The following is a 22,360-nucleotide window of genomic DNA, read 5'->3' on the forward strand; positions in this document are numbered from 1 at the left end:
CTAATGCTGCCTATAGCAGAGTTTTAAAGATGACATATAGTCAGGAAAGATATTTAAACAATATGTAAAAGGTTTTACAGCCTGATGCTGCTTACAGGATCCACAACTTTCTTTATGCCAACTAAAATGTAGTTATGTTCTGCATACGGTAACGGTCTACGGAAAGATGTATCCAGAAATACCTTCTATTATAGGTACACTCTTTATTTGTTAACTTTTATGGGGCATTTTCTATTTTATTTGTCTTTATTTATTTGTTGGCACCTTCTTATGACTTATCTGTATATCATATTTTATTTTGTTCTAAAATGGAACAAATGTCCCGAAAACCAATTCCCCTGGGATAATTAAATTCCCTGATTCTGATTCTCCATGCATCACCTAGTAACTGGGCTCTAGAAAGCATGCTCATACTGGTGCATTAATGGAGGATACAGGTATACATTGTTACTAGCTTCAGTAGAGTATGTCAACTCATTGCTCAATTGAAGTGTTCCACATTCTTGATCTGCCAGCAGGGGGAGCTGTAGCACCAGGTCCCGCTGCAGCTGACTTCTTCCTGTTTTGCTAATGCTCACATACTGAATGTTCAGAGGGAGGTCAGACATGGTTCAGTATCAATGCTTTAGGATCAACAGGGTATATGATTAATAATGAGATAAACCTACAGCATTTGATGTGGGAAGTACAAATACTTTGTTACTGTATTTTAAGTAGATTTTTCTGGTATCAGGTCTACTCCAAGACATCGCTTTACTTTAGTATCATAAACAAAATACAGGAGTGTGCATGTTCTCCAGTCTTTTTCACCCATTTACCCCCCCCCCCCATACAGAACAACACAACAGTAATAGTACGGAAACATTCAAAAATGATATACAAATTAAATAAAACAAGGAAAGCAATACAAATAAATAAGTCACATATTATCATTATTGACAAACGATAACTATATTTTCAAACATACGTACACCAGCCAATTAATCATACACTTCTGTATTCTGATTGAGTTCAAAAAAATATTCACATAAATGGCAGAAGCATCCTGGTTCCACCTAATGTCATACAGAAAACATGGTCAGCGTATGTGGCAATGACAGTATTATAATTTGAAATATATCTTTGATGTTCCATTAATATAGTGAGGTCCAGTTACCAGCTTGACTCAATACAACAGTTGGTAGTTATGGCTACTTTTAACCTATAAGTACATTTTAAAGCCCAAACTTCTTTACCTTTACTTGAGTAAAGAAGTTTAGTCAGTAGTACTTCAACTTTTACCAGAGTATATTCAAACGTGTGGATCTGTACTTCTACTTGAGTGAAGGGTGTGTGTACCTTTGCCATCTCTGATGTGAGACGGAGCTTCAACAAAAATAACATTTGTCGGGACTTGGTTTGAAGAACACAAGGGTCGCCGGGTCAAGTCCTGATCGGACTGGGCTCTGGTTTCAGACAGAGGGTGAAAAGAGGTGCTGCAGTATGAGAAAATAAAGAGATTTTGAACATTAAAGCATGGAGACATGTCACAGTAGAACCTGAAAATGAGCAGAATATGTCCTGTTTAAATATGATTTTATAAACTGATTGGTTTTTGCAACAGTCTCTGTAAATAAACAAACACCAATGCACGCGTCCGTTTTCTAGATGAGACAGGTATATTTGAAACGGAGTAAAAAAAAAGGAAATACAATGTATCTTAAAGTTGTTTACATCAGTATGATAATTATAAAGGGTGACATATTATGTAATTATAATATATTACTGTTGTGTTACCAGGAGAAACTCCCTCTGGAGGAAACAGGGAATGTAGCCTTTGCAGACCATATATAATCAATCAATCAATATTAATGTATATAGCCTAATATCACAAAATGATTTGTCTCAGTGACTTCACAGTGTGTACAGAATATCAGTATGACAATACGACACCCTCTGTCCTTAGACCCTCACATCGTACAAGGAAAAACTTCCAGAGAAAACCCACAGTTTAAGGGGAACATGGAAGAAACCTCAGGGAGAGCAGCAGAGGAGGGATCCCTCTCCCAGGACGGATAGACGTGCAATAGATGCCGTGTGTAAATTGAAAAGATAATACATTTACAACATAGGTAGTCCAGATGTTTGGAAATGCATGTGTCTGTAATAAGAAGATGAATCCACGAGGATGTCAACAATCCTGTGGGAGCCATCAGGGAAGTAGTATGGTGAGAGTCAGGCAGGACCGCAGAGACAGGTTCAGCCACGACTCGAAGTCCATAACATGAAGCCAAGTTGTTGCCTCTCAACTCAATCGCACAACGTCACGTCCGTTAATTCCACAACTGCACACATGGATTAACATCGATTTAATACATTAATGTAGCCGTTGTTTCTGCTAAAAGAGGTGTTGACCAGCTGGGGAAACAAGAAAATCAGTGAAATCGAGTGTCATTATTATATTAATATTGACAATAACAACCGACCGTCGTGGGACAGCATTTGCTTGGCATTTCCGGGTATTTGGGCCATGTTAACCATACCGTGTAACTGGGTGTTTCTTAATGTCGAGTACGCTTGCTTGGTAGCACATGTCTTCTGAGCGTCTTGCTTCAGAAGCGAGGCAAGAATACTTCCTGGCATTCGGAAAACAAGTGGAACGAGTGGAACAGGCTAGCAAGTGTGCAGGTGTGCATCATATGAGAGGCCCGCCTTACATTTTCTGCCACATATTTGGGGAAATTGGTCCGTGCGCAAAGCATTGTGGGGATTTTAAGACCGCGGAGTCTACACATGTGCAGCCTCGAAATTTCTCCAAACGAAGTACGCCGGGCTCGGTAGATTTCCAAGTATGCTGGACATTGGAACAGTACTTCGGTGGCACTCGATGACGTAGTATGCTTGAAATAGTGGCTCTGGAGCAGCTTTACTCGCGATTGAGAAACACCCAGTGGCCGTTTCTCAATCGCGAGTACGCTTGCTTGGTAGCACATGTCTTCCGAGTCACTTCCTTCAGAAGCTAGGCAAGAATCCTTCCTGGCATTCGGAAAACGAAGAGTGGAACAGGCTAGCAAGTGTGCAGGTGTCCGTCATATGAGAGGCCCCGCCTTACATTTTACGCCACAGATTTGGGGAAATTGGTCCGTGCGCAAAGCATTGTGGGGATTTTAAGGACGTGAAGTCTACCCATGTGCAGCCACGAAATTTCCCCCAAACCAAGGACGCGGCCTCGGTGGAATTCCAAGTATGCTGGAGATTGGAACAGTCCTTCGGCAGCACTCGATGACGTAGCATCCTTGAAATATTGGCTTGGAAGCCAGTTTCCTCGAGATTGAGAAACGGCCACTGTCACGTTTGAAGGTTTATGGCTAGAAAGGATCCGTCTTGTGTGGCTGAATGTTTACGTTTGGCAGGCAGCCTTTCAGTTGCGATCGTTAACACCAATGGGCCACAGCAAATGGTGAGAAGCTAAACTATTAATTTAGTCAATTACAGGGAGTGAGATTGTTAAAATAGGATGTGAGCGATCTTGCTGTTCAAAGAAGAATGACAACACTGCAGATCACCAACACTATGGTTTATTTTGTATTCACAGGCAGGTCAACGTTGTCGCAGTAAAAGTCCCAAGATAGCTCCTGGTGCAATAAAATGTTCCCTTTCAGTGTTTCACTATTACATCTGATGTTTCTATATTAATATTGCTGCTGCATTAATGTGTTGCATGTTACTGCTGTAGATGTGTTTCCGAGCCGCTCCGATTACAACGAGAGTTACAACGAGAACGTGACGTTATATTTACACAAGACGGATCCTTTCTAGCCATAACCCGTTTGAAGAGACGAAATCGTGACATCTTCACGTCTCACAGCATGGTAAATCGTCACATGTTCACGTCTTGCCGTGATACCGGGTTGCCTATAACACATTTCAGGAAAGGAAAAACACCAAAAGCATTAAAGGGTCCCTTTTACTCATTCTGTTATTATTACCATTTATGACTTATCAAGCAAACATAATCTTAAAATACATGGGTAGTTGGGTATCAGCTAAATCAAATGCAATGCAATTATTTAATCAGATTTAGATTCAGATTGATCTCAAACTGTCTACTTTTAAGCAGTCCAAAAACTCCTGAGACTTAACTAGACACGAAATGTACCACCAGGCCTGGCGATAATAACATTTGTATCCGCTCGATGTTCCTCAAGTCTTTCTGTTATTCAGTGTCTTCTTTATAGGCTGGTTTCCTGTACAAACACTTATCTTGTGCGTGAAAATTAACCTTAACTTGAAAAAGACTTAATTAAATGGAAGCGTATTATTTTATCTCTATGGTCCTCCCAGGTTCCGTGATAATGTCATAATACAGACTTGATATCTTTATCATGTTATCAACTATGATTCGATATAAAATAGTAAGTGTCAAAAAATGCTTTATTCATTATATTTGTAATTAATGCAGATGTGAATATGAATATTGAAGGTCCCATGTCATGGCCATTTCTACTGATCATAATTCCATTGTTGAGGTCTACTAGAATATATTTACATTGTTCAATGTTCCAAACTCACATTGGTTTCTCACAGCATCTCTGTATAGTCTGTGTATTCACTCTCTGTCCTACACGGCTTGTTGGACAACACACTCTCACTCCCTAAGCGTCCAGGAGCGACGCTTGGTCAGGGTCCCGTGGCGTGCAGTTGCGGCCCAAGCGGCAAACTCTGGGGAAGAGCCGGGACGCCAATACGGAAGTGCCACACACTGCAGTTCATCTAGTGGCCAGTAGGAGCAGGCTGCAGAAGGGAGCAATTTCCATAGACCCCCATGTTAAAATGCCCAACTTTACAGCAGAAATAAACATGTTTACATTTTTCCTCGGTCCTCCGGCAGAAATAAGAGCCATGGGACGCTACTCAAGATGGCACAGACAAATCAACTTCCGGTGAGACCGTGGCTGCGTTTCACTTCTCTTATTTTTAATTTCCTCGCTCCTCGGTCTCGGTCTCACCGGAAGTTGATTTGTCTGCGCCATCTTGAGTAGCGTCCCAATGGCCTTATTTTTGCCGGAGGAGCGAGGAGCGATAATGGAGGAGCTATAATCGAGGAACCACCAGACCATCCTCCGATGAAATCCTCAGACACTCGCCCCGCCCCCTTACTGTGTATCGCTCACTGATTGGACGATGCAGCGCATGCACTGATCTGATGCTTCTTGACATGAGAGCAGTTTCCCAGCGGAGTGAAGAAAATACATAGTTTATACCAGGGCTATTCAATTACACATTCAGTTGGGCCAGATTTTATAACTACAAAATTCAGCTGGGCCAGACATTCAGCGGCCTGTAAAAAGCGGGTAATGACACATTTTAAACCAACACATATTACTGCGATGAAAAACATGCAATTTGTATTCATTGTTCATCTAACAAAGGTACATCAAAAAGTGCATTAAAAACACAACAAAGTAGCATTAATTTAACAGAATCTGAAAAAAAGTGCACAGTTGTAGCATGAGATTTGTTTGCTTTAGAAGTCAAATATTCAGGGTTTTTTTTTTTAACCAGGCACATCACAAAGTGCATTTAACTGAATACAATAATAGCAGTCTTAATAAATGTCCTCACATACAAAATAAAATTGGATACATATGACACATGCACATCAAAAAGTGCATTAACAAACAGTTAAAGAGCTCCAATGTAACAAAAAGAGGTAGTAGCCTACTATAATTTTTTCACTTTTCAAGTAATAACAAAAAAAATCATACGTTTTGGTCACAATTGACCCAGACACATTACAAAGTTCATTTAAATGAATACAAAAATAACTGTCAAACCCTGCACAAACCCATAACAAGGGATAAGGGTAAATAACATGAATGAATACTACACTACACGTCTACTATAGTAAACTAGGTGCTTACTATCATCTCAATTTGTGATTTGTCATCGCTGACTTTTTTTTTTTTAACAAGAGCAGTGATTTTTGGCTCATAGGATGTCAATGCAATCCTAAAACATTGGTGAAGAGTGCTGTCAGTCAGGGAGCAGCGAGTGCTACTTTTTATTGAGTTCATGTGTGAAAAGCTTAATTCACATTTGTATGTTGATCCAAACATACTGAGCACACAGATCGTTACTTTCTGAACGTTAGGGAACTGCTGTTTTTTGACATCACTCCAAAACTTTGCTGGGCCGTTAGTGCGCTGCTCTTGTGCCATGGTTACGGATGAATGCATGGGACCACTTCCTTTGCTCTGGTTGATACGTCCCCCTCTATTGCAACAGTGAAGGGGTCTCTGACAAAGCCCATCACCTCTGTGGGCAGAGCAAGTCCATCCAATCAACCGGCAAAGTTCTCTTTCAACCTCGCAATGAAATCTGTCATCACATCCGTGATTTGTGCCGGGGATGTGATGTGTTTGTGGAGCGTCGGAAAATGCAGCATCCAACCCGTACTCAAGTCGGTCGCGAAAAGGTCCAGCTTGACTTGGGCAATGACTCGCGCATCTGCTCCACAAGATCAATGACCGATTTGTCTCTGTTTACGCTTCAGAGTTCCGAGAGACATGTTTTAGAGTTGCTATCATATGACCACCGTTACTAGCACCACTAGATACACTTTCAAAAAACGTGCTGCGTTGTGGTTTAGTGGATTCTATGCAACGCGGAGTGTTGCATTCATGGTCTGTACTAGTGTATGAATTTGGCTACGCTGGGCCACTCGGGAGTTGGTTCTGGGCCGCATCTGGCCCGCGGGCCGCCATTTGAATAGGCCTGGTTTATACCATGTTTTGTTTCAATTAATGTTTCATTTAGTTACAAATATGTGATATATCTGAACAACAAAGTGGTGAAAAATCATTTTATTCATTTTTTGGAAACATTTTCATGACCGCTTTTTTCGTTTTACATTTTCATTTATTATCATTTCCATTCAGTCATTAAGTGCTATTAATGTTAATGTGCTACACAAACAAACAAAGTGTGCAATCCAATGAATGTTAATCTCACTGGGTTTTGATAGATAACATATCTCTTTTTCTTCTCTCAATTATTTTATTTCTATTGTGCACTCTAATCAATATTAATCAAACTATTGTTCGCTTATACATTTTAAGAATGGCGTTTATCTTTTTTGAGAATGAGTTTTTATTTCATGTATTTGGGTCTACAACAGATGATACAAATGTTTGTGTCAGTAAATGCATGTGTACTAACAGAGGCGGGGGTGTTTGTGAACACAACGGGGACAGAGCTGGGGGGTATACTACGAAGCAGGATTTTCGCTTAGCCGGCTAAATTCAGGGAAAACTCCGGCTTTCCGGTCCTACGAAGCTGGTTCTCTTTTTAGCAGGCTAGATCTCCATGGTAACTTATGCTTAGCGGCTAACCTGGTCGGGACCAGGTTAGGTTGCAGGCTAAGAGCCCAACTCAGTGAAAGCACTGCCTGCTGACCAATCAGAGCTCAGTGTGCGGAGTTTAAAGCGATCAAGTCATATTACAGGAGAAAGGAAATACAGAAAAGCTGCCGTTGCAGGAAAGACGGCCGGCAAAAATCACCGACTGTGTGAACGTGAACATTAATAGAATATCACCTCCATCTTCAGAGCAATCTGACTATTATAACATTAGCGTTAAGAAAGCTTACTTAAATATCTGCCACGACATAAGTAACCGGATCAGAGTAACATTAAGTACAGTCCGCGGCATATCACTTCATAATGTATCATATATCTCCTTATCTGAGTCAGCTGAGCCGTATCTGGCCGTGCAACACTCACAGTGTCACATACTGTATGCAGAAGTATTATTTTAAGCAACACATTAAGTTGAGGAAACACTCGAGTCAAATGTAATTAAAGTCAGATCGTGTCTTAGACGGGGCAGTGATATCATAAACCTGTTAATGTACGCATTCAAACACTTTTACCAGCTGTATTCACCTTGCAGGTGCAGCTCTGTGGCTTTGATCCTGGATCAAGTGTTTAAGTCATGGATATTTAATTTAACTTCTTCATATGTCTAATATTATAGTTGACTTTTCATTCAGGAAGTATGACGCTGCGCTGTCAGTGCGCTTCTCCATGTTTGTGATTGGTCGAATGCTCCAAATACCACCCCTTTCATGTGAACGCGCACCTAACTAGATAGGACACGGCTGGCTTGAGCGATCCACTTGATAACCCGTGTCGTAGGACCGTTTAGCGAGAGCGCGTATGTTTTGGATTAGGCCAACCGGCTAACTCAAACATATCCAGGTCAGGTTGAACCAGGTTCGTAGTATAGGCCCCTGCTGTCAGACGATCAGCTGTGCAGCGTCATCACAAACGGACGTCGCTTCACGTGACGCTCCGGAGGAAAGGACGTCCCATTGCTCTTAAAACTCATTTCCCTGCTTCTCGTGGTTTCCTTGCGTCTCTCCATGCTTCCCTGGTGGGAGGGACTAGTCGCAGGGAAACGACGCAAGTGAGGGAAGCAAGGATTCCATTTAACCGAAGTGAGAAGGGCCCTGAGGCGCGAGGAAATGAAAATAGTCGACCTGAGACAGGGCCCGGGTCACTACCGGAGGACCGAGGAGTCGAGGAGGAGGATTTGATGAAATGAGAAAGGGCCAGGGAGTGAGAGTGTGTTGTGTTGGCAACCAGAAAAGGACACCAGTAATGACAAACAGATGAGAATGCTGCGTGGGGTCTGGGTGCCGTGTTGGCGGGACGTTGCGTGGCTCGCTGGTCCGCCCTTTCCAACGAGGCGTTCTGGGGCAGCATAGACAGGTATTTTCTGTGTTAGAGTTGTACTCGCTACAGGGTGTACTTTGAGGGTGTGTGGCTTTGCAGACCGTTTACATGCAGAAAAGGCTATAACACACAAGGGGACGGGTAATAACCAGAAAAGCATGTCATGGGACCTTTAAAAAGGAATGAAACCAGCAGTCATCAAGTATAATGCTAAAAAGTCTCTGGTTCCACTGTCTGATACTTTTCTGCTTTTTAAATTCTAAATATCTTGAATTGATTTATTTTGACTGTATGACAAAAAGGATATTTACAAATGTGTTTATGTTTTTGAACTAATGTTAGGAGTTTGCTCCTATTTTCTGTCATTTTCTGGATTAATCAAAGATATAAAAAAGTCAACAAACTGACTTTGCAACTTACAAATGTTCAAAACAGTGATCATCAAGTGTCAGAGGAAGTAACACATTTATCTACATTTTATTTACAGCATTTATATATTACTGATGACTGTCTGCATGGAGGGGGGGGGCTCTGGATCAGTCACGGCTGAGTTCCCTGCGGATGGACAGAGCATTTATTAAAAGAGTACATCATGATTATTGATGCATACACGTGTTTGTCACAGCTGGTAAAGGTGAATCTAATGTTCATTACTTAATATACTGCTGCTGGATGTCTCAACCAATAATTATAACTTAATGTTTTTTTATTAGTTGATTTATATTAGGTTTTAGATAATATTCTCAATCTGTAAAATAACTACAGCTTTCAGACCAAGAAGTATTGGCTTCTAAAAGTAAATGTATCACATTTTGCGTATAAAAGGAAAATATTAAAGGTAGGGTAGGTAAGAATGGAGAAACAAGCTCGAGTGCGCTAGAATTAGAAAAAAAATCTACCCCTTCCTTCAGACTTCCTCACAGAGCCCCTCCTCCAACACACACGAACGCGCACATGACCAATGAGGGCACGAGATAAGTTTGTGCACGAGATGGAAGGCTGACAGGCAGGTAGGCCATCCAGTTATTTTAGCCGGGCCGGCTCAGATGATTGGTCGTGCTTTTTACAACGCGCTACGGCTTCCACAGATGATATTTTTTTATGTATTTATTGTCAAAGCATTTAATATATTCATTGCTATCGCGATGTTAAGAGCATTCCATGGAATATAACAAAGTGTTTCTGAAGTGAATGACCTACCCCACCTTTAAGCCAAAATTCAAGTACCTCAAGATTGTTGTTGTTCTGTACTTTAATTAATGAAGTTAATGCACTTGGCATAGTGGCTAAAGCATACAGTCTGATTACCTTAAATTGACTTAAAGTTCTCCAATTATACAATTTTTCATCAATATATTACAGGCCTCAGATATATAGAAAACATTTCTCTGAAGTGTTTGGCTCCAAATACCAAACAGATGGTTGTAGCATCCCATAATCCCCTCTGTTTCAGCCCTGTTTCAAAAGTGCTGATTCTCTGTCTGTTACTTCAGATGAAAATAAGGAGCCACTCCCCACGCCCCTCTGAGAGACATTTGGTTAGAAAGAACACATTAGCCGCTTTCACACCAAGTACTTTGCCGTACTTAGTGCCCAGCACCCATGGAACTAAGCTCCCGTTTACACGAGGATGATACGGGTTGTATCGTTTCACTTGCGTATAGCCCTTTCGTTTACACGAGGCCGTAACAAAACGGACCCCGCAAACGATAACGGGTCCCAAGGTGGATAGATCTGCAAACGTAACGCTCTGGGGGGTCAAACGGCTCCGTTTTTTTTTGTGAGACATGGCTTCATCAGGATATTCCCGAGTCTTTGTGTGAACTGGAGGGTTTTTCACTCATCCGCTCGGACAGGAGTGAAACGTCGGGGAAAGGCAAAGGTGGGGGCATCTGTGCATTTATCAATGATAAGTGGTGCAGACAACACACTTTGCGTAAGACTATCTGCAGCCCCGACGTTGAACTTATGTGCTTGAGCCTAAGACCCCTGTACCTGCCTAGAGAGTTTGGGAATATCATTCTCTGCACTGTTATATTCCACCCAGCGGGAACGCAGCAAGTGCAGCAGCTCAAATCACTGACTGTGTTCACCAGCAGCTACTACACACTCCTGACGCTCCGGTATAAGGGACTTTAATCATTGCAAACTTCAACTGTCACTACCCGGTTTTCAACAATACGTTACATGTGAGACCTGGGAAGATAAAATTCTAGACAAATGTTACGGAAATGTGAACAACGCATATGTGAGTAGAGCCAAACCCCCGCTTTCGAACTCGGACCATAACACTGTTCATCTAATACCGACCTACAAAACGGTTCTCAAGCGAAGTAAACCACAGACCAAGACTGTGAAGGATTGGACTAGTGACGGCATGTTTTCTCTCTACTGAGTGGAGTATCTTTCATGAGATGGACGTGGATAATGCTACTGAGACGGTAACTGACTATACACAATTCTGTGTTGACAATGTGATACCTCAGAAAGAAATAACTGTGTACCCCAACAACAAACCATACATAACTAAAGAGGTTAAGGACTGCATAAACCGTAAAAATATAGCTTTTAAAAACTGGGATAAAACGCAACTGAAATGTGTGCAAAAGGAACTTAACCACATGCTCAGAGAAGCTAGAAGGAGACATAAGGACATTATTGAACAGAACTTTTCTACAATGAACTCCAAGGAACTTTGGGACACTATGAAAGCAATCACAAATATGACTCCAGCTAAAAAAACTCTCTGTACCTCTGATGACCTGCAAAAAGCAAATTAACTGAATGATTTTACATGACATTTGAAACCCAGGACTTCTCCTCTGAATGTCCAGACATCTTAGAGACAAGCTCTGCTACTGACCAGGACCAAAGGGTGGTGATTGACCCTTTAAAGGTCCGATCACTTTTCAAACACACCTGTACTAAGAAGGCCACAGGGCCAGATGGCATCTCTGCATTCCTTCTCAAGACATTTGCAGAAGAACTGACACCAGCATGGTGTCCCATATTTCAAAAATCTGTTGATCTTCACACCATCCCCACCCTCTGGAACAAATCAATAATAAAACCTGTCCCCAAAAAACCTTGTCCAAAGGTAAACAACGATGGCCTGTTGCATTGACATCCATTGTGATGACATGTTTTGAGAGGATCCTGGTGCCGCTGCTAAAGAAAGAGGTTGATGTACATTTAGACCCTTTTCAGTTTGCCTACAAGCAAGGGCGTGGCACAGACGATGCTCTAAATAGCATCACACACCTGGTCACTAAACACCTGGAAGACCCTGAGGCATATGTACGCCTACTGTTTGTGGATTTCTGCTCGGCTTTTAATACACTGCAGCCTCACATCTTGCTTCAACAACTGATAAAGATCAGTATAAATCCTTTTATCTTGAAATGGTATTTCTCGTTTTTAACCAATCGCACTCAGCATGTCAGGGTCAACAATGCTCTCTCAGAGCCCCGGACCATCAGTACAGGAGCCCCCCAGGGTTGTGTGAGCTCCCCGGTCCTCTTCACACTGTACACAAACGACTGTACGAGAATCCACCCGGAGAATTATATCCTCAAATTCTCAGATGATACAGCCCTCCTTGGCTTAATGCACAAAGGCAGCAGTTCATCGGCTTATCACTCTGAAATAGAGAGGTTTGTGCAGTGGTGTGATTTTAACCATCTACTGTAGTGCTGAATGTGAAGAAGACTGAGGAGACGGTGTGGGACCCAAAGGCAGTGGGTGACCTTAGGCCGGTGGTTATCCACAATGAACCCTTAACTCAGGTCAGCTCCTATATGTACCTTGGTGTCCATCGTACATCAACATACAAACCCTGCACAGATCCTCAACTCCGGTGTGTCTCACTCATTAACCTGTTGAACCCCATCCCTGTTTTTCAGGTCTCAGGCTCGAAAATGACATTTCCAGAACAAATGACCATAACTACACTTCCAAAAGGGGAAAATTAATAATCTTTTTTCTCAAAGTAATGATAAACCTGTGAGTTGGATGTAGAGAAGTCAGAATCAATATAGATGTTAGATGACACAATTTCCTGAAGTAATCTTCGTAATAACTAGCAAACTAAAGATCATGTACATCCACTGCACACATAATCTGAAATAACAACTCATATTTCTCGCATCAAATGACATCAAAACGCATTTTCCACCGAGAATAAAACGAAGTTCGGCCATGTTTTTTTTTTCTGCAGGGAGAAATCTGAAGATCACGTGACATAGACGCCAGCCATTGGAATGAATGGAATTGCAGTTGGAGGTCAACCAATCACAGAGCTTGAGAACTAATCACGGGGCTTGTCAAACAGAGCACATGGTGTAGTCCTAAACGATAGCTGGGGATTCTGGGTAGTGTCTGCCATCCTTTACTCCGAAAAAATATTCGTTTCTCCGAATCGAAGGGGAAAAATACAAAGGCATTGCACACAATTTAAACCAATCAATGTTGTGTAATTAACAAGGATAATCTGGTGTTTTTTAGTCGATGAGTAGTGCAGATATCACTGTAAAATCAATCTACAGTAAGGCAAATACTTACTTCCGGGTGTACAATTCTCCGTTATCCAATGGGAATGGACGCTCACATTGCCTTTAAGGGCAGCCGACACAAACGAATGCCGTGCTTCCATGAGCGTCAAATCCCGCCGCAGATGGGAATACATTGAAATCAGTTGAAAGCTATTTGCATCCCTTTATGAAGCTGAAGGAGCCTAGGAGCGTCACAACTGCACGCCACGGACACTGACCAAACGTCGCTCCTGGACGAATATGGAGTGACAGTGTGTTGCCTTTTACAACAACATTATTTGCTTTAAATATAATTTTGTTCCCAACAAAAAAGCAGCGTGTGCACGGCTACACGGTCACCAAAAACGTTTTATCTTCCCAGTCCCAAATCACACACCTGTACCAGGGACATCCATTATATGCTGTTGCCCCATTACGCCATCTAGTGTTCAAAATATAAAAAATAACATTGTAATGGGTGCAACATTATAACTATTTTAAGTATTCATATTTATCCACTCCCATGTTGAAAAGAGTATTGAACATTTGTAAAATATATGTTTAAGCTGCATTTGTGATTAAACACTAATAATCAAATGATGTTAATTACATATTTGACTTGATTGACTGCCCTAGTTTTTATATCTTATAATCACCTGCAGCTTACATAAAAGCTACCTGTAGGAACATAATGCTTGTAAAGCATACTTTCTGCGTGTCTGTCCGTACACTGTGGTGTGTAGCATGGCAACATACAGCATATTTAAATCATAGATATTTAAAATTGTCCCATTTCAGAATCGAATATATGAAATTACTAGATCATGATTGCTGATTCATAAATGTGTTCATCACAGCTGGTAAAGGTGGAGCTTATTTTCATTTCTACAGCGAATCGGGGGCGAGGCTTAAGGAAAACGCATGTGAGCTTGTCTATGGGCCCCATTGGATCCGTCTATTTTTGTTCTGCTAGGGTCCGGCCATTTTAGCTCCATTCCTAACTCTCATAGAAATAAAAAGGGCCTCGCCTCCAACACTTTATCATGTTCTCCTTAGGTAACCATGCTGAGCCCCCGTATGTAGGCCACCAACTATACCAGGTGAGCAATCCGGTATCCAGAGTTCTGGGTTTGAATGAACAGGAAGTGCGCTGTGTTCACATCACTGATCCACAAGTCATAAAGTAAGAGACACAACCCAGCACAGAAAGATTCAAGTACCTGACGTCAGGGGGGTCAGAGGCCGAGGGTCTCTCCTGCACGGGTCTGCTCAGGAGTGGAGCCTTCATTCGAGGGGGCGCTTCTCTGGAGGATCTCCAGCAGACTCTCATACTGAGCCGTGGACGTCTTCCCCTAAGAGGACAGACAGCAGCATAAGGAAAGATTTCATTGGATTTCAATACTTCTTAAGTTGTAGCAGACATTACATTATATTACGGGTCAGAACTGTGTTTGTACCTTCATAATCTGCCTGAGAACAATGATCGCCTCCTGGCTGACGCCCTCCAGCCTCCTCCTCCGCCTGCTGGCCCCCAGTATTTTGGCCCTCAGTTGTTTTGGGTCTTCTGTTTCCTGCTGATTCGATGTCTGATTACATCTATTAATGAAGGCAGGGATGTGAGCTAAAATGGAACTTTTTATTTTAAATGTTGAAGATTTTTGCATAACCCAGATCTTACATGACAATACAAGGGAATCTTAGGGTTGAAAGTAGAAAAAGAGTAAACTTTCACCTGAGAAGCTTTTCCTCAGCCAGAAAGCTCTCGCTGGTTGTGCTAAGTTGCTTCAGCTCCACCTTCAGCGACTGGCACATCTTCATCAGCGGCTCCACCTCCTTCTGAATAGAATATGTTGATAAATTGTTATTCGATTTGAAAAAGGAGGACAAGGTAAAAAGGTGCTTGGCCTGGAAAGCCCCGAATGTTTTTTCTGTAGCCCCGGACAATTCTCCCTCAATAATATAATACATTGTAGTGATCACTAATTAACTAATTAACATAATTCACTCATGGAACTACAGGTTGGGGGTATTGTTTCCGCACGGACATATATGTTGTTGACTGTACTTATTGTGTGCCCTCCTTGCTTCTTCCTCCTTGCTTCCTGGGCTTCAAGCCAGCAACATGTGCTTTTCTGCTGCTCAATAAAGCCAACTTTGCACCTTCGATGCATCGCCTCTGACTCCCTTCTCTCTGCACTACAACATGAACCGTGCTTTACCATGACACTAGAGAGGACGGCAGAATTGTAATTTCCCGTGTTCAGTGAATGCAACAGAGGCAAGACACCAGACCAACCAGAGAGTTGAATGGAATTAAACATCTGTCTTATCGGCTGGAAGGTACCTATCATGTGAGCTGTGACAATGACAGTCGGACTCAGAGTTTTTGAAGATGGACATAAGAACATTTTTTTCTTAAAAAAGACGAACATTCTCAAGTGGTGGCTCACACAACAACCCCAGAGCCACCACTTGAGCCAGGTAAACAAGGTGTAAATGTCAGTAAACTTCCAAGTTATGCAAACATGTAAGCAAAGCATAAATTACAGCTACGTTGACGTTACTTTGAATTGCGGGGGTAAGCTACACCGTTAGCAAGTAGCTATAGCTAGCCAGAGATATTAAAGTGGACCTATCATGCTATATTGAACAATATATTGTAGGGCCATACCTATATAAAGTATATAAATATAGTTTTTTTTTCAAAATACCAAACAGTTTCATTTTAGCCATGCCTCATTTCGCTCTATTTTCTCTTTCCAGCCCTTTTGCAAGGGCTGATTCTGTGACGTAGCTTTAATGCAAATGAGCTGCAGCTGACCACGCCCCCCTGCAGGAGAGGGGAGCGTGCTTTGAGATCAGCTGCTACTGGGCTGTCAGAAGAGGGGGAGAAAAAAAGATTTCCGTCCTCCGTGTTTTATTCTTATATGATTATATAGAGTCATTATTCATTTGTTTTAAAGCTCAATAAATAACAAAGAAGACCTTTGACCGGCACTTTTCTAATTTTGTCCAGAAGATTTAAACTTTAACGGACATGTTGACCGGTGAAAACAAATCTAACTGAAACTCTGCCGCACGGTCCCCTCGTTCCTTGGAAGAGGCGGAGAGGAGGGTGTTTGTCATCTGCTGGTGGCAAACCGGAGAGAATTACAGTGAGGGAGGGATTGCATTGAATTACAGGAGCAAACGCTTGCCTCAGGGAGGGAGAAAAAGAACCACAGCGGAGAATAAACAGAAGGGCAACCATGCGCGGGAAGTCTTCTTCGCTGCTTTTGTGGCAGACTACAGCGCCACTTACAGGCCTGGCATATGTACTACAGCGTCTCCAGCGCTTTCGAGCGGCAATGGCAGGCCGTGGCCCAACCTCTCATTTCCCTGATAGGTGGAGAATTGACCACTAAGCGGAGCACCCCTTTTGTGACGTAGAAAATAATTCAAATCTGGATCAGTCTGTGTCAGATCTGTTACGGCCCGTCTACACTACAGCGTCGACAGCGTGGACAGCGTCGAAAGCTCCAATCTGCCCATTCACTTTCAATGGGGTGACGTCACGTAGCCGCGCTTTTTCGCCGAACTGAATTGTGGGTAGCAGAGCGGTCCGTCTCAGGCGTCTCAGGCGACAGAAGTTGAACAATGTTCAACTTCTGTTGCCTGAGACGCCAGAGTAGCCAGCGCCAGCCAATCAAATCCCGTTTCCCAAAATCTGACAGCTGAAGCCGTAGCCAATCAAACCGCGTCTAAGCTGGGAGAGATATCCCGCCGTTCATTTCTATATTTAAAAAAAAGTCGGAGGAGAAACTAACTATCGTCGTAGCAAATCACCCGGTTTTGTATGACCAGACCCTCTTCACCTACCGGGATACAAACCGGAGGAACCAGGCATGGAGGGAGGTGGCAGAGACAGTGGGTGAAACTGGTAGGTGTTCGCCTGTTTGGGGAGTTTATCTATATATTGCTCCCATACAATCCCCTGGGTTTTTTGCTTTGTATGTCGGGGGCGGGAGATTCATGTGATTGGTTGTTGGCCGTGTTGCTTGAATAAAATCCCCAAGCTCCAGACACGCCCAGCTCCAAGCTATTTTTGAAGCTGTAGTGTGGACGCTCCGTTACAGCCCCCTTTCTCTTTTTTTTTTTAGAGATTTGGGTATAGAGGAAAAGAGAGAGGGTTGTATCTTCTGACACTTGTTGAGTTCCCTGACACACCAGGGACACATATTCATGTATAAACGATGTACAAAAGTGCATTTTGCATGATAGGTCCCCTTTAAATAAACACTTTGTCATACAATCTAAGTGTAATGTTTTTTAGCGTAACCTGGTGATTTCAAAGAAAGCTCTCTGGGAAATGTTGACTTACTGTTCGACATGAAACTAGAAGCTACCTTACAGTACACAGTTGATCCTGAGTCCTGTCAGTTAAAGTGTTTCATAGTTAGCTTAGCTAAGCATCAACCTAGCATATGGATGTTATGTGACAGTATTTCTGAGAAAAAGTCAGCTGAAATGGTGGCTGGTTGCCACTGCCCATTTAAGTCTGCCCCCACTTGTAAAAAATAGCACTTTACCCCTGCTTACACCTATATGCCCTGAGCTGATTATCGAGCCTTCATTGTAAGAGTCACGGGTGTACTGTGTACGTGCGTGTGGGGAGTGTTGCAGTAGAAAATTCCACTGTAGCACCGCGGCCGCTGCCACTGTGGGCTAACGCCCCGAATGTTTCCAGGTCCAGGCGACTTCTTTGAGTCGGAATAGTGCAAAATTAGTTAGCACTTACAGACCTGTTCGTCCTAAAGGCAACTTTTTTTAAATCCTTTTTCGGTTAGATGCATGAAGTCAGTGGTTGACTCAAAGCTTTAAAGATTTTCAAGTTGTCATAAAATACTTAAGTAAAAACCCCACTCCTACTTTTCTGAAGCTTCTAAAGTATTTGTCTTAAAAATTACGGCTGCTAACAAGTGGCTAAGTGAGAGTACTTAACATCATCAGGCCAAAGATTGGCTGCCTTTAGCTTAGCGTTGGTGATGCGCAGTCATGCGACTGTTATGTAGTTCCTGGTGTTAAAAGTGAAGGCAGGCTCTGACTGTTAGCATTTACTCCTTTAAAAAAACTAAAAAGTGGTGTTAATGAGTAAAGTCTATTCCGTAACAGAACGTGTTAGGGCCCGTGTTCACATAGCGCCCGTTTCTTTGAGCGGAGACAGCTGTGTTCTAACCTTCCTGTAGTTGAGGTTCTTCTGGTTGACCACGTCATTACTCTTCCTCATAACGTCTGTCTCAAGGCAAAGATGGTCCACTTGTTTTCGCGTTTCGAAACTCTCCTTCCACACAGGTATGCACCTGTTCAGAATGGCGTTGACCTTGTCCCGCAGCTTACTGTGCTCAGCCCTCTCCTTCTGGATGATATTTGCGACCTCAGCTTCAACGTCAGAATCTACTCTTCCCCACGCCTCCACATCCCTCCTGTCGTTGCAAAAAAAACCTTTAGTGTCTCATTGAGAAAAATGTCCGTGAGAGTTCCTCTGCTCCATTTAATGCTAACTGTCAACTGACAGACAGTACTTTGTGTGAATGAATCATGCCATTGATGTATAACTTGAAGGACATAGTGGTTAAATTGAACCAGATGGATCGAAACATTTACAAATGTGTCCACAACTTTTTTAACCTGTGTTTTGAGGTAACTTTACCTTTCCTTCTCGTCCATTACTTCGACCTTCAGGTTGCTAATTGCAGCTTCCTGTTCAGTCCCCTGAATCTCTAGCTGCTTCTTCAGGGAATCTGACTCGGACACTATCTCTGACACCTCCTGCACCAGCTGCTTCTCCAGCACCTCCAGGTGCTCGTGCTTGGCGATGTCTGCCCCTGAAGGGAGAAGAGGAGAGTGAAGAACGAGAGGACGATAAACAATGGTTGTCATAACTTCACAGGTTAGGGTTGCAAGCTTGGAACTGCATACATTGGGTATGACTGAACATGAGATGAATGTAATCCTCTAGTTATTTTATTGTATTGAGAGCTTTTTCACTGTATACAATGACCTGCTCTCTAGTCTAATTGCATACTCATTAACCTTAACAGCATCTAACTAGTGTTTGAGGGCATTCAGGGGATGTTGAGCTTGTTGACAGGAAGGTTTCTGACCAGTGTCTTTTCAAATGCCAAAGAATGCATCAGGGGTAACCAAGCTGACGGGCCCACAGACAGGGGTGCAGTTATCGGCAGTCCGCCACAAATTAAAATGCAATATGGAAAAATATAATATGGATTTTGGGGGGGGACAATGCTTTAGTCAGTGTTGGTGTTGTTGACATACAGCTAGCTAACAATGATCCAGTCATTCATGTAATGACTGGCTTTAATTTGACTTTAGTAAAATGCAGGGACTAAAACCCTCTGTAGCGTGTGGGTCCATCACCCCTAGTTGATTAGTATAGTATGTTTTAAAGATATTTAGGGGCAACCAGTGTCTTTATTGAAGGGACAGTGTTGAAAGGAGGAGACAGATAACACACAGCAAATGGTCACAGGCCTTCACCTTGACTCTTACATCATTTCAATTCATGGTATTATGAATGAAGTTTTGCCACCACAATATTTGTTAAAGGGCCTGTGATCGATATGAGGCAATATCAAGCTAAATACTTGTTCTTGTCTTTGATACATGTGTCCCTTCTGTGTGAAGAGATTCTGAACGTTTCAGGAAAAAAGATTCTCTCACTTTTTGTCCTGATCCATTTATATAAAAAACGTGTCTGAAAATGAACTGATCAGATTTTGGCCACTTTGTGATGTCATAATGTTTTTTGGGCTTGTGTAACCATTAGCCAATCACCAACCAAGGTAACCCCCCCCCCCCCCACCTTATCACCTGCATCTCCTCCTAGAGCACCATTGTGTTCTTTTTAACCAAATGTCTCTCAGAGGGGCGTGGGGAGGGGCTCCTTATTTTCATCTAAAGTAACAGACAGAGAATCAGCACTTTGGAAACAGGGCTGAAACAGAGGGGATTATGGGTATTGCTGCAATGATCTGTTTGGTGTTTGGAGCCACACACTTCAGAGACATGTTTTGTATCTGAGGCCTGTAATATATTGATGTAAAACAGTATAAACGTTTTGCACGTCAAAATCTTTTTCTGAAGACACATTCCCTCACCCAGCACCTCTGTGGAGAGTTTCTGGACCTGCTCGTGCATCTCCTGCAGCTCCTGCTGGTGCTTCAGCTTCAGGACCTCCAGATTCTCCTCTGCACCCCCCTGCTGACGCTGCGCCCGCTGCGCCTTCTCCTCCAGCTCTTTCTCTCCTGCAGCTATGCATCGTTCCACGTGCTCAGCGATGTCTTTCGTGTCCCCCTCCATCATGCTGTGGAGACAGTCCAGTCTCTTTTTCTCGTTCTGCAGCTCTTCAAAGTGAAGCTTGCGTCTTATAAAATAAGATTAAAATACAAATCAGTTCAAATCTAAATGAAAAAGGTGGGTCTTGAGTTTGCTATGAACGCTCTCTGCTGCCTTCAGGTTCTCTTGGAGGCTGTTGATGAACAGACGCCTCACCGTGGGTCTTTGTTTTCACTTTGGGTGTGAATAAAAGGCCGGTACCAGAAGACCTGAGGGCTCTAAGGGCTCAAAGGTTAAAAGCAAATCCGATAAAGGACCATTAAGAGCTTTTAAAACCAATGCAAGTATTTTAAAATAATTCTGTAGCTCACAGGGAGCCAATCTGCTAATCTGGATCGATGTATGAAAAGATTAGATAAGATATACTTTTTTTTGTGACAGCATGTAAAAAAGACGTTGCACATGAATTATAATGACATACAAATACTATAAAAATACATATACAAACAATAGAAGGATATATATCTATAAAGTATATTTAGAGTTCATTATATATAATACAATCAAACAATATAAAGTTAAATTAAGTTTTAAACTTAATATTATTACTTCTAACTAACCTAATACAGTTGTGTGAAATCTGTTGACATAATCCATTTAATTAAAGATAACGTTTCAGTTTTTTCAGTGTACATCAAAATATTATTTACAAAAGACCTACAAAAACACCAAAATAGTGTTTTATGGTTTTGAATAAAGCTGAAAACACAAGTTGATTAATTCTTATGGATTCAATTATTGATATACTGTTTTGATCATCTTTTCAGTACATTTTTAAGCAGTTTTTTTTCATATTTGCTGCACACACGCGTGCATATAATAAAGACCATAATCACATTATATCATTAAGCTAACTCAGTCGTACCTCTTCAACTCTTCCTCCATATGTTTAACTTGTTTCCGCAAAAGCATATTCTGTCTCTCCTCAGAACTGATTCTATCCGCCATAGTTATATTTTTCTCCTTCTTTTATATTTTCTGTCTTTTTTTTTGGTAACAACCGCTTTTTAATCCTTCTTTCAAGTCGTTTAAAAAAAAAAGAGAATTCAAAGAAAAATAAACAATGAGAAACTAACATCACACTGTTGCTAGGAAATGCCGCATTCTGCTCGGAGACTGTTTAGAAGGTTGTACTCTTTTCAAAAATAAACTAACCATCCAAGCATTTCAAAAGTAATTCAACATAATATTAATAATAATTCCCATTGTTGCAAGCCTACGGAGACTCCTCGGAAGGTTTTACTCTTTTCAAAAGTAAAGTAAGGAAAATCACAAATATGCAGACATAACTCAAATTGGTTTTGAGTGAGTTTCTTGCAACAAAATGAGATTTTCTTTCTAGCCCTGACTAAATAAAAATATTGATTTTCTCTTAGTGTTATCTCAAGCCCCAAGCAGTAAGTGAGATACAAAGTTTCATTTTTTATTTTAGCTATGTACTCATGGCAGACAGTTGTCTCGTTGCAGCAGGCTAAACAGCAAGGTTCTTTGTTTGTCCACATGGCACATCTTTAGCAAAATACAATCATTGGACAGTAAGTAAAGTGTTAAACTGGGGCAATCATCATCATTTTATCTGTGGGTTATTTCTAACTGTTGGGTTGTTTTTATTTCATTAACTATTCCTGTGTTTTGTCATTTAGATCTTAATAAAGCAACTGTGATAAAACGGGGGGGAGACACAGATCGTGTCTCAATTCAGGGGTTGCATACTTCGAA

At 41.8% G+C, this 22,360-nt stretch overlaps 1 protein-coding gene across 8 annotated transcripts; it reads right to left on the reverse strand.

Moving 5' to 3' along the window:
• Positions 1-527: 527 nt before the first annotated feature.
• On the reverse strand, positions 528-21,665 carry LOC117453073 (uncharacterized protein PF3D7_1120000-like). 8 transcript variants are annotated; one of them, XR_004552824.2, is made up of 9 exons: positions 21,507-21,665; positions 20,404-20,669; positions 18,936-19,110; positions 18,462-18,708; positions 14,979-15,082; positions 14,704-14,842; positions 14,467-14,598; positions 1,339-1,445; positions 528-581 (listed from the first exon to the last, which is right to left on the reverse strand). XR_004552824.2 is itself a non-coding variant. In XM_071204322.1 (8 exons), the coding sequence occupies exons 1-7, from the start codon at positions 21,587-21,589 to the stop codon at positions 14,482-14,484; spliced, it is 1,131 nt and encodes a 376-aa protein (XP_071060423.1). In that variant the 5' UTR covers positions 21,590-21,665; the 3' UTR covers positions 863-1,445; positions 14,467-14,481. The 8 variants fall into 8 exon arrangements, 5 of the variants coding, with proteins under 5 accessions (XP_071060423.1, XP_071060424.1, XP_033947821.1 ...); XR_004552822.2 differs by lacking the exon at positions 528-581 and adding an exon at positions 865-1,055; XR_004552823.2 differs by lacking the exon at positions 528-581 and adding an exon at positions 865-1,055 and having other exon boundaries at positions 1,339-1,475.
• Positions 21,666-22,360: the final 695 nt, after the last annotated feature.

This window comes from Pseudochaenichthys georgianus, chromosome 9, assembly GCF_902827115.2.
Source record: "Pseudochaenichthys georgianus chromosome 9, fPseGeo1.2, whole genome shotgun sequence".
NCBI classification, from domain to species: Eukaryota; Metazoa; Chordata; class Actinopteri; order Perciformes; family Channichthyidae; genus Pseudochaenichthys; species Pseudochaenichthys georgianus.

Excerpts from the sequence above, each read along its gene's own strand:
- LOC117453073 (XM_071204322.1), bottom strand. The coding sequence starts at position 21,589 with ATGGCGGATAGAATCAGTTCTGAGGAGAGACAGAATATGCTTTTGCGG. Across the intron at positions 20,670-21,506 it reads ATGGAGGAAGAGTTGAAGAG|ACGCAAGCTTCACTTTGAAG; the intron begins GTACGACTGAGT and ends TTATTTTATAAG. Across the intron at positions 14,599-14,703 it reads TTCTCAGGCAGATTATGAAG|GGGAAGACGTCCACGGCTCA; the intron begins GTACAAACACAG and ends CTGTCCTCTTAG.